Here is a 15603-nt window from a genome sequence, read left to right as displayed (position 1 = left end):
AGAGATGGCAAGTACACATAGAGTATCAAGGGGATATTAGAACCTCGCTTTTAGCTCACGACTACTTGCTGCCTAATGAATGGATTAAAATAAGATCTATGGCTTTTACCTGGCTAATGGTCGTCTTGCCCTGTTAACAGCTTCAAGATCGGCATAACGCAGGTCCAGCTGGCAGCCAACAAGAATGACAGGTGTGCGGGGACAAAAATGCTTGATCTCCTGAGCCCACATTGTTTTAACATGGTTTAAGGAATTTGGATTTGCAATTGAGAAACACAGGACAACAACATCAGATCTGGAAAAAAAAGAGCATAGGCAATGCGTTACTAAATTTACTGACAAAGGTCATCCTGTAGGCAGAAGTCAGTTTTATTTTTAGATATTCAGAAGTTATATAGGACCTTTCACTATCTCCATCAACTTCAACTCTTTGCATCACTTAATAGATGCTGCTCCACTGATTCCAGCACAGTTGGAATATTTTCTCTAGTCCTCACCATTCCAGAGTAATCACTTCTCTTATTTTCAGTACAATAATACTCTGTAGTGTCACCTTGGCTGGTGCAGACAGACCAAGATCATCCACCTGACAACAGAGAGCATACTTGTGCTGAAATTAACAGAAATGATTGCTCAGGAATGGTGCTGGCTAGAGAAGAAACTCCAACTTTGCTGGAATCAGTGGAGCAACAGCTATTGAGTTGAAGCTGGTGGAGGTGGTAAAATGTCCTCTTAAGTGCAAGACCCAAAAAGTTTCTCAAGACCAGTGTTCCCCAACCAGGTTCCTTAGGGCTTAATCAGGAAATAAGTGTCTGCTTGTGGGAGTGTCCCACTGCAGCAAACACAACAATCACAAGAACAGGGGGTCCTGTATCCCCTGTTTGGCATAACAGTCATGTATGCCACAGCCCATCCATTCAACATATAAGGGACTGATGACTAGTACAGTTCCATTCATATTGAATGGGGTGACAGTACGCATTGTGACTGCTGTGCTCTTAATGGTGGCAACAAAATTTTTGTACCTACTTTTTACCTTTCCATGTTGCTCCACGTTTCCACAATATGGGACCTTTATTCCAATGTTTGCTCATAACACCCAGTATATAAATTGATACACAAATGAATTTACTTATCTCTACTCTCAGCTCCCTCCCCCCAGACTAGCTGTAGTTATTAACAGTAACAAATGTTCTATTTCAGATGCTGTTATCACCCTAATACTGTATGCGGGTGTATATATATAAACAACAGATCCAAGAATGAATTGCCTCGTGATCATACACCTCCTGTTCTTTTTCTAGATCCTAACAGAATGGCAGGGAGATCACGCTAGACATACAGTTTCTAAAAATAATATGCTAATACACTAACACTGCAGGTTTCTCCTTATTAGAATGGAAAATCTGTATATTTATGGCACATATAAAATCTGTGAAGACCCGCTGCTTCGGTTGCCTGCTAACAGGACACCGCCTAACTAATTACAATTGATTGGTCTCCCTAATTTAATAATGAAACGCGTTTGTAAAGGTTGATAAGCACAAGTGACTTGTTACGGTCACCTAAATGGCTGCTAACAAAATCAATATGGTTACAGAGCAGACCTTACCCCCCGGCTATGCAGTTGGCACCCCCGTTAATATTGTTTAGGTCATGAACACATTCCTGGTCGTCTAGGCTGGGTAGTGGCGTAAGCGTACTCATTACTGGCATATATCACACGACCTCCTCTGATACATAAGTGCTGATCTCCACAGCCCATTGCTAATAATCTGCGTCATTTCAGCCTCGACAATAGTAATTATAGGGAGTTTAGAGAACACGGTCGGGTTCAGGAACACAATAACTATTCATTCATCGCTGAATCTTAAATGCTGTTATTTAACTGTTTTGCCTTCACCGTACATTGCAGGCACACAAGAAAAATAGTCTACGAATATTTTCCTGATCATTTCTGAATAAACAGACATTTCTAAGGTAATTTGGTAAGCGATTCTAAAATTTATTGCAAAGTTCTGGAACTTTTCAATATACATTTGCTCAGATTTACTAATGGACAGTGTAAACTTTGTCCTGAAATATGCCAGATTTATCACAGTGGCTGAGGCTGGATGATAGATTTGGTGTATCTTTGGATGGTCTAGTCTACATTTGTCCCACCTTTTAGTTGGCTGCTTTTGAACTAGAATTCTCAACGCAATTACGTTGCATCATTTAAGCTGCGCTCCCTTTTTCTGAGAATCCTCGCCACATGCCAAAAATTTTAGCCAAAGCTTCAAGAGCCTAATGGCACCAAAGATGCACCTCCTATACACCAATGTCTAGTCGTAACCACAACCGTAAATGTGGGGCATTGTATATCACCTGCCATTTGCAAGATCTAAGCTATCAGTGAATGGAAACTTTCCCTTCTTTAGAACCTGAAATATGCCCTATTGATATCCTGCTGGCATAAGTGCATAAACTGTTCATATAAAGGGATCTGACTGTTTACAAGATTGTATTGAACACCATTTTCTATATAAATAGGTAAAACATTATGGTTACCACTAGAGGGAGCATAGTCATGGACTAGCATTTTCACATATCAGTTGAATAGGCCATCAATTTGTTTAACCTGGATAACCCCTTTAAAGGGAACCCGTCACATTGGAAATGCTATTCAATCTGCAGGCAGCATGTTATAGAATAGGAGAAGCCGAGATGACTGATATATCATTTTGTGGGAAAAGATTCCCTATATCTAGTCATTTATACATTGAAAACTCTGATGTTTCTATGTTGAGGAGTCAAGGACATGGTCCTACCAGTGATTACCAGCCTCCCCTCTACGACTGTGCATACAAAAATCGCTGTCAATCACTGATAGGACCACCCACTAGACTTCTCAATAAAGAAAGAACAGAGATTTCAATGCATAATTATCAAGTTACACTAAATCTCTTCCCACAAACCTATATATCAATCTGCTCAGCTCCTTCTGTTCTACAACATGTTGCTAAAAGATCGGACTGTATTTTTCAGATGACTGGCTTAAAATGTTACATAGTAATCTCATAAACTAACCTTACTGATGGGAGCTGACAGACAGGACTTCAGACAAATCAGTTTGATATTAATATAGAGTCTTGTGTCCATGAAATAGAGCTAAACATAATGTTGAACCTAAAAATGACGTTAAAAAGTGGACCTTCCCTTTAAGTCTCCAGACATAGGTTAGAGCAGCCCTGTGTTTTGTGACAAGCACTGTCTAAGCCACAATAAAGAATCACAAAATAAAGTGCTTTATATAACTGCTCTAAATATTTCTATCCTCAACATAAAAAAGACTTCTAAAGCTATAAATATCAAACCCAGGCACTGCTCCAAGTGTCTAGGAGATATCCAATAACTTTTTTTTTTTTTTTAATAAAAAAAAAAAATTCAATCCAAGACTTTGCCCGGGGCTAAGTACTGATTAAGCCAGAAAGTGCACAGAAAAGTACTTAAAAGACAAGTACAATAAAGGAAGCCAACCTTTTTGTATCCTTTGCTTGTAAAGATTATCATGAGCCATAATAACAGAAACTGTACATGTTATTGCTGCGCCATCTCCCTGCAATAATGCAATGTATGCATATATGGCTGCTTTTTCATCTAGGCTACTTAATCCACTGATGTGGTTGGGTTGGATGCTGTAGTTAGTCACGTACTACCACCGTCATGAAAAGACGCTAAACACGCTTTAATAGATGGTAATCCTTGGCATTGTAATAACCACCCCAAATTATGACTCAATGTTCCACTGAGCTAATAGTATAACATAGAACAAAGCTTGGAAGATCAGGATGTGAATGGACTCGACAGTAATTGAATAGGTGGAACTGAAAGTCATTGTGACAAAGTACTATTATGGGAGAAGAAAGAAGCAAGAATGCGCAGCCACCACCCCACGTAGATGGCCACCGCTCCGGCTTCTCTAATCCCTCATAATTAGATATAATTATTCATTAGGTGACATAGAGCATTACAGGATAGTCATGTAATGCATGGACAGGGGAGGTCCGCCAGAGCGGGAGACACTCCTAGGCCTTATCCACACAACGGAGTAAAGCAGCCATATTGTGGATCCATAATATATGCAATCCTATGGACCTTATCACATGTCCATGTTTTTAAAAGGCTCTGCGTTAGGTCCATCAACAAAAATAATTTTACAGATTAAGAGACTGTTAGAGACTGGTGACACACGGATGCAAATCAGTCAATGTGTATCACGGTTGTGTGAACAAGGCCATACACTGCCACTCTGGTGGTCCAGAGTTGAGAGACTCTTTCTATGACACCTATATGCCCTAATAGGATATATGGACAAGAGAAGCCGATGACGTTGTGAGACAGTTAAAGATACCCCCTGTACTTAGCTCTGTATACTCTGCTCAGTGATTCTGGGTGCAGGCTACACAGCAGGAATGGGTTAATTAATATTCACCTTTAACCAGCTATAGTCATGTGCCCTGATAATTTATGATGCTATGAGATTACACAGGGATATGTATTCATTACTTGTTTACTTGGTATCAACTGTCTAGATCTATCTTAGAGTCCGTGGTAACTACAAACATAAATTCAACTGAAATACAGTGTGTGTGCATGTCGTAAATTTGGTGCAAAGGTTATACCCCGGGGAACTAGTTACTATTTCAATGCTGTAGGATTTACTGGCATCACATTATAGAGCAGGAGGAGACGAGCAGATTGATATATCATTTCATGTAAAAAGATATTTGGTTTAGGAATCCTGTGGGAAGTCAACAGAACCCAGAATATCAGTCCAGGGTCCCAGTCCCAGATATAGAGAGGTTAGGTTCACCGGGTAAGAGAGGCTGTGACTGACAAGGGGGGTGCACTGTTTGATTCTGGAGACCCTAATCTATCTATTTTCAGGGTTGGGTTCTGGTGACAGATGGCCGTTAATCACCTGACTCCTAAGGTCGAAACACGATGGGACATTGGTAGACATCACACACCCTATATAAAATATGGATGCTTGTGCCAGGAATATAGTTTGGTGTAACCCAAATTATCTGTCCCATGACTTGCGATATGACTCTGATGGCACCCACTGGTGGGAGCAGCCCCGCATTTCTGCACGTATTTTCCAGACTATATTTAATCCTTAAGTGTACACTGTTAAGTAATTAAATCTTTGCTTGTTTTCGAGGAAGCTGAACCTTCATGAGGTCAACCTTCTGTCAACAGATTGCAAGAAGCACTTATTCTTACTGCTGACCCTCAGTATAAGCAGACTAGGGTCTGATGGCAGGTGGCGAGGATTGACATAAGAAGAATTAGCCTAAACAGGTTTTGAGGGTTCTGAGACTAACCATATCTTGCTGTGGTACATTTTGCTGCAGTTTTTGTAAACCGTGTATTCCTGTCATACAGATTTACAGCATATCCACAAGACAAGCCATAAATGCCTGCCAGGTGCTGGTTCCACCTATGGGAACTATGTAAAAAGAAAAACTTACAGCCCTCAACCCATTTCCGTAACTCTTAGAGACTTGCTATGGGGGTTGTCATAGTTTTTCCAAACACAGGTTCACACTAGCTTTGGGGTTTACATTCTTTGGGTCCAGTTGGGAACCCAAAAAACAGAAACCTAATCTGTTTAAAAAGCGGTTACCTTCTTTGGGACTATTCTCTCTGCATTTTTCTAGCGGATTTAGGGACGGAATCCATGAAAGGAGTGCGAGCGCTAGTGTGAATCCAGCCTGAGCTGGAGGAGCTGTTTATGCAGTACTGGTAAGTGACTGGTGGGAGCCTGACTGCTGCCACCCCCACTGATTGCCCAAATGGTAATCCAGTGTCTCTGGTTATTCCCAGCTATAAGCCTGCAGGAAGCAGAAGTTGAGCGTGTGCCATGTCGTTCTAAGTCTAAGGTACCCAATTGCTGTATTTGGCTACCCTTGTCAGTGCCATAGACTTCAAATAAACCAACATGGCACTTTATCACAGCACACGCTCCATTCAATAACTCCTAGTCATGATATTTTTGCTAAGAAGAACTGGGGAAAGAAGACCCTTGTCTTGGTGATCAGAGGGGATCCAAGTGGATGGCTTGCCACCAAGTATCCAGTGGCTTGTTGTAGTCAGAATACCCTTTTAATATAAGTTTAGTTTTCTCCATTAAAATAAATATATATATATATATATATATATATATATATATATATATATATATATATATGCAGATCACTATATGTTTTTAACCTCAGGCTATCACTTAGGAATTTACATTGTTGTTTTGTGAAGTTTCCAGAATACCTTAAATTACACAACCTGGTTTTTAGTCATCTACGGTTTTTAAAAAAATTTCCACTGCTGTCTTACCACTATTAACACTTTCACAGTCAAGTTGTAGGTTACACGTTGCACCTGTGCAGTAAGGTTTTGTCAATCTAGTCCATTCGGAATACAGAATATGTATGCAGAATTGCATAGAAATATATATTTGCATGACCTTGGAGCTGTTCTATAAGAATGTGAATGATGTACCCATCTATATGGCTATTGAAAGATTACGGAAATGAAGAACCTCATATACAGTATCATGGGAATTCTATGCCTTTCTTATACCTAAATGGTTCATTACACTATATCAGACATGCCTACTCTGTGAAATGGGATCCCAGTCTCTGATTTCAGCACCATAAAAGCCTATAAAACCCATTATCCTCTGGATACTGTCGAATCTACCTTTGCTTACTATGTAGGGAGTAAGCACTAGTGTTTACCTTCCATAGGCAAAACGCCTGTCCTTGTGATGATCCCCAAAGGTGTCCCACAGCCTGAGAGAAACGCTCACTTCATCAACGACATCCCGGGAGCGTTCAAGGACCTTAAGAAAAGATATAAATATAATGATACAGGGATAATACTGCAGCAACCTCTGCCGGTACTAACATTCTGCAGATTGTGCATTATTTCTGGTGACATCACGGAATCTTTGCTGAAATGTAATATGTTGGACTAATAAAGAAAGCTGTTTCATGTCTGCGATCACCGCTATACATTAGCTAGCAGAGATTAAAGGGTCCCATAATGTACACGACTCGCTGACGACAGCTGGAAAGCAATCCTATAATACAGAGAAGTGTGCCTGCACTAGTATTGTTCTATTGATACTTTACCCTAATGCGTTCTTATACTTAATCCCATCTGTACATAGACAGGTGATACAATGAATGCTAGTTGAACCAAAAATCACATGAATTCACATCTTTGGTGCAACATTAAGGAAGGCAAAAACCTACAAATCCAGTAATATAGGACAAGGTAGGATAGGAAAGTTCCCTGCATCTGCTCAATGGCAATGTCAGCAGGATAAAATCTGCAGTTTTCTGTAGCCTGTATTCTGTTGATTCAGGATGTTAATTCAGGATGTTAGAAAGGTTACGTTATGGGAAACATGGGTGCACAGAATTGGGCACTCACCTCTTGACATACTCGGTACTGATCGATTGCCCATACTGTCGGTACGTGGGTGGCCAGCAGCTGGTACTGAGTTAACGTAGTGTTACATGCTCTTGCGCAGATAAGCCGCGTCTTGCCCACCGCATTATCCCCCACGACCACACACTTGATGGTTTCCACATTGGGTCTTTCGTAGTCCATATCAGTGTCCATTTATACAGCCCTGAGAGGAAGACAGTGATGAGGTGAGTAAGGCAATGACATTACACTTCTAACTCTCTGAAGAGTTACTCTACAACTGAAGATGAGAGTCACGTTCCTCCTTTTTATAGTGAAATGCCCTGGGCTGTAGAGTCTGGCTATGACAAGTCACACCTCATCTGGCTGAAACAAACATCACGACGTCATTTGTTGTCACTAAATATTCTCCAGTCTACTTGAGGTATATCTGGAATGTGGCCGGTCCTCTGTTACGACTGCATTTACATAATATACAGAACAGTATGTATCTGAGACGTACATGAGAAAATTAGTTCAATCCATCAAGTGTTTAAAGAGCTTCATTAGGTTAATGCCATTTTTTGGCAGAGATCATGATGACCTTAAAATGACTCAAACATCTTGTTGATCGTAAGAATAATTAGAATAATGAGTGAGATTTACTAGTCTTATCTAATAGACACTGTAAGCTTAAAGGTATTGTGCCGTTGGACACTTATCCCCTATCCACAGGACATAAGTGTCCAATTGCTGGGGCCCCGACCAACTATTTTCCCCAAAGATCAGTAAGACAGGGGACTGAAAGTCTCACTAAAGCCTCTTTGTAATGGAGTGCCAGTGCACTTGTGTGACAGGTGCTCCATTTAGTTCTAAGGGGTTGCAGGTGTTCTTGGAGATTACAGTCCCGACAGCCCCATAGCTGTGAATGGAGCACTGGTCACTGGTGATCCATTCACAAGTAGTCTTAAGAAGGACTTGTCCTCCTGATCACTGGTGGACCCAAATTCTGCAAGGGGTGAAAAATGTGTTTGTCCCCAAATAGCACAGGTGACTTCCGCATGTAAATGTAGTTGACAGGCTTGTTCCCTTAGACCAATATAAAGATGCACCAAATGTATTAAAAAACCTGATAAATGTGGTTCATCTTTAGATACTTTTTCTCAAACACCAGCACGCTTACTTTGCAGCAGAAGCTTGTGTTAAAATTTCTCCAAAATTTGGCACCTCTTAAGTTACACCTATCTCCACGAAGACCCAACTATTTGTCAAGAGCCGTTTTAAAAGTGTCTAAAATATTTAACAAATGTGGTACAACGCAAGCACGGCATGGTTTTTGCCCAAAATAGCAACAGAATTCTGCCAATTTTTCATTAGCAAAACATCTCCATTACTCTTATAATAATATAAAAAAACAAAAAACTTGAGTCTTCAGTAGTTAGCCATTAAAAAAGGTATCAACTACTGAAGACTCTCAAGTTTTTTTGTTTTTTTATATTTCCTACCCACTGGCTAACACGGTACAAAAACAAACATTTTCCTTATTCTAATAATAATGTGATACAATTAATTTAAGGACCAAAATGAAAGAAAGTGGGATAAAAAGATGATAAATACTATAGAAATAAGAGTGTCTTCTTTTCCTTTGTTCTGATCCTAAAACTCCATGGCACAAAAAAATTGGCATATAAAGTAGCATAAAATATAAATATAATAGGGAGCATAATAATATTAATAACTCAGATAAGGGGCATGAAATACTGATAATCCCTTCACACCACACATAGTGTGTGTGTGTGTGTGTGTGTGTATATATATATATATATATATATATATATATATATATATATATATATATATATATATATATAGTGTGATATTACTTGTCTATCTCTGCCCATGCAATATTTCTGGGCTTTTACTGCAGTGCAGTAATTATATCTGTTAATTTTCTACACGTCGTCCCATAGGACATAAGTTATTACAGCATTTCGGCTTCTCTGCTTTCTAGTCCACGCATCTATTCTCAGTGCTTGTTAACCAGCACCAAGAGAAATTATGCTAAATATTACAATGCCTTATGAGAGGCGATCGGTGCTTGCTTTCTAGAAAACATGATCTGTACTTAATTTTCTAGAAACAATGTAGTCGCCAGTTAAAATAATAATGGATATGGCTGAAGGATAAAAATATCAATGGAGATCTCCAAGTTGAAGGGTGAAGACGTACAGTGCTTGGAAGGGAACTGACACAGCATTTTTTTATTGCAGATTTTGCTGCGGTTTTCTGAGCCAAATCCATAAGCACAATGTAGAGGTATAAGAATGCAAAAAAATCTGCAACAAAAAAAGCTGCATTTCTGCAACGTGGGGCCTTAGCCTTATGTTGGACAGGTGGCTAGTGGCTACTGCAGGGGAAATTACTGACCAGTGTTGCAGCTTTTTTTTTTTTTTTTTTAAGCCAAAGCCAAGAGTGGATACAAAGAGAATGGGACATATATAGGAAGTTTTTATACTTCTACCTTCTACATAAACCACTCCTGGCCTTGGCTCATAAAACTGCAGCAAAATCTGCAACAAAAAAAATCATTGGTCCGTTTGGGGGATTGTGAGGGAAAACTCAGGACATGTCCTATTTCTATCTATTTTGCTGGGATCAGTAATTAAATTGGGTCCGTAGACGACACAGACGGCACCCGGTTACCATCCATTTTCCACTTATTATCATGGACCCGTTCATGCTCCTGTGTGTGTGTATGTGTAACCTTATTAACAGAAATGGCTGCTTTATCTGCCAAAGGATTATGCAAATAACTTTCTGCAAATTTAATGGGGTTTCCTGGATTATCATCTGTATCCTATCAAATACCTGTGACCCCAAGGATCAGTTCTTTAAAGGGACCATAGTGTTTGGGTGAACCCCACAGCTTTCCCCGAATAATAAGACTATGTTCACATCTACGCTGGAGTGGAAATGGTGCTCACTTGGCCAGTTACTGGACCCTCACCAATCGCATACTGATGACCTATCCTAAGGATAGGGCATTAATATTTAACTCCCGAAAAACCCTCTAAGAATTTCAGCAATATCAATTATACCATGTTATCTATTATTTATGACTTTAGTTGCAAGATGTTATTTCTTAGTTTTGGCAATCACTTTCCTATTCCTTTAATTAGGTCTAAAAGAATTGAAAGGTTTCAAGAAAATCAGGTGGCCAACAAGATGTTTTGCTGGCCTATACCTTCAGGGCCTGAGGCCTGTATTCACAGGAGACTTTCCCAAAGCTGCTGAACTCCATTGATCATCCTGTAATTCTATGGCTTAGATCAAACTTGACAGGTTGTTGGCCTTGAAAATAGTTGTTAGGAGTTGTGGAGTCCTGATATTGACTACAGTAATTACCAACTGCGTATAGAACATGCCGGCGGCCATCTATAAATAGGAAGCAGGATACAAGAGTGGCCATTTTGGGACCCATCATGAAGCTTAAGGCTTTCAATTCTGAAGGCCACAGGGATGAAAAAAACAGGATAGGTCAGCTCTCCTGACATATCTACTTTAGTAAATGACTGTATTCCTCATGAAATTACAATTCTGGAGCATCCTCTTATAACTCTGTGCTGTGCAAGTGTCCTCTGTAAAGGGTTAATAAGCAAGTGCAGAAAAGTGGGGTGTACACAACATGGCTTCAGAAGGCACCATTGGTGTCCTTTAGGTGAAAAATCTGACACGGTTGTCATGTTCATTGTCCTGTTCCTACGAAGCAAATGTGAACATAACCTAATAATGTGATGTCAAACTCTTCCATAGGACAAAATAACCTGTACATAATAGATTGCAGTGTCCATACGTACTTTATAGTATCTAATCATAAACCAGTAACACAACTTGTAACTGAAATATTTCCTTCTTTCCATTTGGGCAAAGACTGTTCTATCTAGGAAGATCCTGGAAAGCAGGATGCGTGTTTAGTCACTGACGAAAGGGAACATAGTGTTAAGCATTTGTCATGCGGCCGTACTTTACACACGTCACCTACCATAGTCTGATGTATTAACTCATCGATTGGACTGCACAGTAGGATTTTGTTGGTAAATACAGTACAAGCTGTTTGCTATGGAAGCACCATGCTGCAACTATGCATGATGGTTATATACAGGGTACCACAATGGGCCCTTAAAATTACTCAGGGACAGACTAGGCCAAAGTATATAATACAGACAGAATCTAAGTAACTCTGATCCAGAGGATAAATAATTTAGAAGCACTGAATGACTGTTACCTGCAGATGCCGACGGACTCCATAGACTATAATGTGATCTGTTGGGTGTCTACTGTCTCTATACGGAAACTGGTGGAGAGAAAACTCCTTCATGTAGGACTTGTCTCTCCTCTGATTTTTGGCAGTTTTTGTGTCAGTCTCCAAAGTTGTTAAAGGGGCTTTCTAGTCATTACTCGAAAATCAGTGTGGTCAATGAGCCCCGCTTTTGCCTCACAGCCCATGTGACGTCTTGTTTATTCGTCCCATAGTCTGTGTATGGCTCAGCCCCTTTCAAGTGAATGGGGATTAACTGCGAAACCAAGCAAAGACCCTACATAATATATGGTGCTGTGCTTAAAGAGGCTATAGCGCTCACTGAAACTCTGCAGTCTCTTCAAAAAGAAGATCACCTGGGGTCCCAAGGGTCAAACCCATGTTAAAGTTCAATTTATGACCTACTAAAGGAAAGGTAATTGATTTTAATGGGCTGGAAAACCCTTTTTAGGCCAAGGCCCCATATAGCAAACTACAGCAAAAAAAAAAAAAAAAGCCTGTGGAATAGACTGAAAGTGTTTTTGGAAACGCAGCTGTGATTCTTTTTTTTAAAAATTTGTGGATGGGATTATCAGAATCCCATTCACTTTGCAGGTACTGTTAAACTGCATTTTTTACAACAAGGGGCCCTGGCCTAAAGGGGTATACGTCATCAGTATGCAATCTGCCCGGGTTTGATACCTGGGCCCGCAGAGGTTAGTTGTTGTAGTAGTCTCCAAATGCCAAAAGCTGATAGTAGATGGGCAGGTGTGTGGTCTCTCCCCAAGGAGTGACGATACCCCCCTTACCCTAGTAGATGGGCAGGGCATGCAGTATCGCTCCTATCCATGTAATAGTAGTGGAGCAGCAGCCCTGTCCACTGCATAGCACCGGTTCCAGCTACTAATAATACTTGTATAGGAGAGGTACTACACGTGCTCCCTGCCCACTAGCCACTTCCAGTACCCAGGGGTTGCTGCAATAGCTGATCGGTGCAGGCTCCAGGTGTCAAGCTCCGACAAAAAAATCAATTTGGGTCTGGAAAACCTCTTTTAAAGGTCATTCATTAGTTTTGAGAAATGTATTCTTTGTAAGCATATCATGAATGTCTATCTCACAGGATGTTCATTCTCAACAAGCCATCAAACACTTTCCAGTCAGCAGAGAAGGTACCAGGTAATTTCCAGTTAAGCGTCTGTAGGATGCCTTACCCAGCCTGACTCACTACTCGCAAAAAGGAAATGAAAGTGCAAAGATCACCAGGATCCTTGTGTGTCATTGTCCCAACGACATACACAAATATATCCAGCTTAATTAAACCCGTACACTATGTGTACATTACGCCCCAGGCAAAGACTGCAACGGGGTGACTCAGCAAGTGTTTTCTAGAGACTGAAACATAATAATTAGTATTCTACTTTCTAATAACAGAGGACATTCAGACGTATACATCGTGAGACATGCTTTTACCATGTGACTGGCATAAGTTTCTGTGCTTGGTGCAACGAAGGTAGGGCTTAGTGAAAAGAGGGTGGGGTTTATCAAAAAAGGGTGGGTGAGCACGGTGGTGTGAATATAGCCATACTAGACAGTCTAACAATGTGCCAGATTTATCATTCAGCATTAGTCATAGTGATAAATACGGCACATTTTATAACTGTCTAGTCTAAGTTTGCACTGTGTACCAGTAAATCTGCCCCATTTTGGTTTTGTCAATCTCTACACTATTTTCTATATGACATAGGATATGGAGCATAGTCGGAAACTGACTATAACGGCATACCAGAAAATCCATTATTTATACTCATAGGAAACCTCCCTATACATTATAGCCTGTGCAAATGACCCACTTTGGAGGATTTTTATCTAATGTGTATCCCAGATGTTAGTGTCTGGGGGCAGAAATATCTGCATATGAATTTCAGACATAATAATAAATTGGACCCTAAATAGAGAAACTCACATGGGACAATCTCTCATTATCTCGTTGTACTTATGGTGCAAGGAGACACCAGTATGCCCACACCATGCACTACTAGCACACAATAGGGTAACATGGCTAGTGATATTTGGAAGTGGGGCAATGTTACAACCACAGTACAAGCTTATTAAATTTTAGATTTAATGTACATAAAAAGGCACAGTGCATTTACACCAAAAATATGGAATAACATGGAGACAAATACATGCCAACAACGTAGAATAAACGAGAATAACTTTACAGACCTGGTGTTAAGTCTGAAACAGGATTCACACTAGCTCCAAGGACTAGGACTACTGAAATCATGAACCTCATCCTATTTATCGGACCCCCTGACCTTCAAGTTACCTCCTGTAACCTTCCACCTGGGAAGTAATTTTTTGATCAGACAGGTCCGCTGCCACCATGTTTGCAATGGTCAGGAACCCTGACTTGCTAATTAGATCATTAATTGAATTAGTATTAGATTATGCATAATCTTCCATATACCAATTACACAAGACTTGCTAGGTTGTGCATTTTAATTATACAGGAACTCTAGATAATACACAAAGGCCATCTCCTAACTATACCCAGAAATTAAAAAAAAAACCTTATAACTAAAAAAAAAAAAAAATATTCCTAAATAGACCTATAAATCATTGCACAATATAATCTATCAATATTTCATCATTGGTTCTGCAAGTTTCTGCTTTTTCTTTGGGTACTTTACTTCTATTATACAAGCAGTCACCTGTTGCACCATGCACACTGTACAAGGGATGCAGGCGAGCAAGTTGGACTGCAAATACCTAGTCTGTTAGATAACTACACAACATCCTTACGTGTTACAGAACAACAAAGGGTATCAATCCTTGTCATCTTATTGATATATAACAGGCTGAAAGTTGTAGTGCTACAGCAACTACAACTGCTTTCTCCAAGAAGTACAGTAAAAAACAAAGTTATTCACCTGTATATCCAGTACAAGGAGAAATCTGAACACACAGAAGGATCTTAGCTGATCTTGATTGAATTGTCAGTGGCCACAAAGCTGGGATCCTGGTATTTCCTATTAGACGTTACACCAGGTCTCATTGCATAGAGGCTGCTCTCTGAACAGGAGGCAGTCAATAACCCTTCTGAGATTGAACTTTGCTAGACAACAAGACAAATATGTGGGCTTGGATCCAGTCATAGGAACTGACATCCCGTCCCTCATTGTGACTCACAGCACCAGATGACAAACCCAAGCAGATTACAGGTGTGCCAGCTACCTAGTCAGCGCCCGGACAAGGTGCAGCTCCCAGTCTTTAGCTATTCCATAACTAACTGAATTGTACATTAACTCTCATACATTCTGTACATACTTCACTTGTGAATATGCCATTAAATGTGGATACCTGGTTTTATTGGATAGTAATATATACTGGCACTAATAGGATGCATGCCATATGCCTAGCTACAATGAAAAAATTCTGCACTGTCCGTCTATGCCATAGTGAGGGATGAGTTATGACACTTTTTATGGTGTTAGAAAGAGTCATGAATAGACAGCATCCCACTTATAAGATAAGATATGATAGTCCTACCATGGGCAGCAGGGATGTGAAGTCTGTAGGCCATAGAGGACTCCAACTCCTCTATTTTTCCAGTGCCCGACTCCTGCTCTGACTCTGACTCCTTCCTACACGGTGGACAACCATGATCAGACAGAAGCAGAAAAATGTATTTGATTGAAATCCTATGAGAGTAAATATGTAACAAACTATGTATCTAATTCTACAATATTAATAACTACATACTTTATATATAAACACTTTCTTTTGGAGTTGGATACTTTTTTCCAACCAATGACTGACTCAATGACTCCGCAGCACTGTCATCT

General features: G+C 40.0%; 1 protein-coding gene across 2 annotated transcripts in view; it reads right to left on the bottom strand.

Moving 5' to 3' along the window:
- RHOBTB1 (Rho related BTB domain containing 1) overlaps positions 1–15603 on the bottom strand; it is a 67025-nt gene that overhangs the window by 11023 nt on the left and 40399 nt on the right. For both annotated transcript variants that reach the window (XM_075257509.1, XM_075257508.1), the window contains exons 2-4: positions 7483–7684; positions 6783–6886; positions 110–295 (exon numbers count right to left, since the gene is read on the bottom strand). In XM_075257509.1, the coding sequence (XP_075113610.1) occupies positions 110–295; positions 6783–6886; positions 7483–7674 (482 nt within the window). In that variant the 5' untranslated portion in view covers positions 7675–7684. The remainder of the gene's footprint in view (positions 1–109; positions 296–6782; positions 6887–7482; positions 7685–15603) is intronic.

The sequence above is a fragment of the Leptodactylus fuscus genome, chromosome 10 (genome assembly GCF_031893055.1).
Source record: "Leptodactylus fuscus isolate aLepFus1 chromosome 10, aLepFus1.hap2, whole genome shotgun sequence".
In the NCBI taxonomy this organism is placed as follows: domain Eukaryota; kingdom Metazoa; phylum Chordata; class Amphibia; order Anura; family Leptodactylidae; genus Leptodactylus; species Leptodactylus fuscus.
This window is presented reverse-complemented; position numbering and strand designations above follow the sequence as displayed.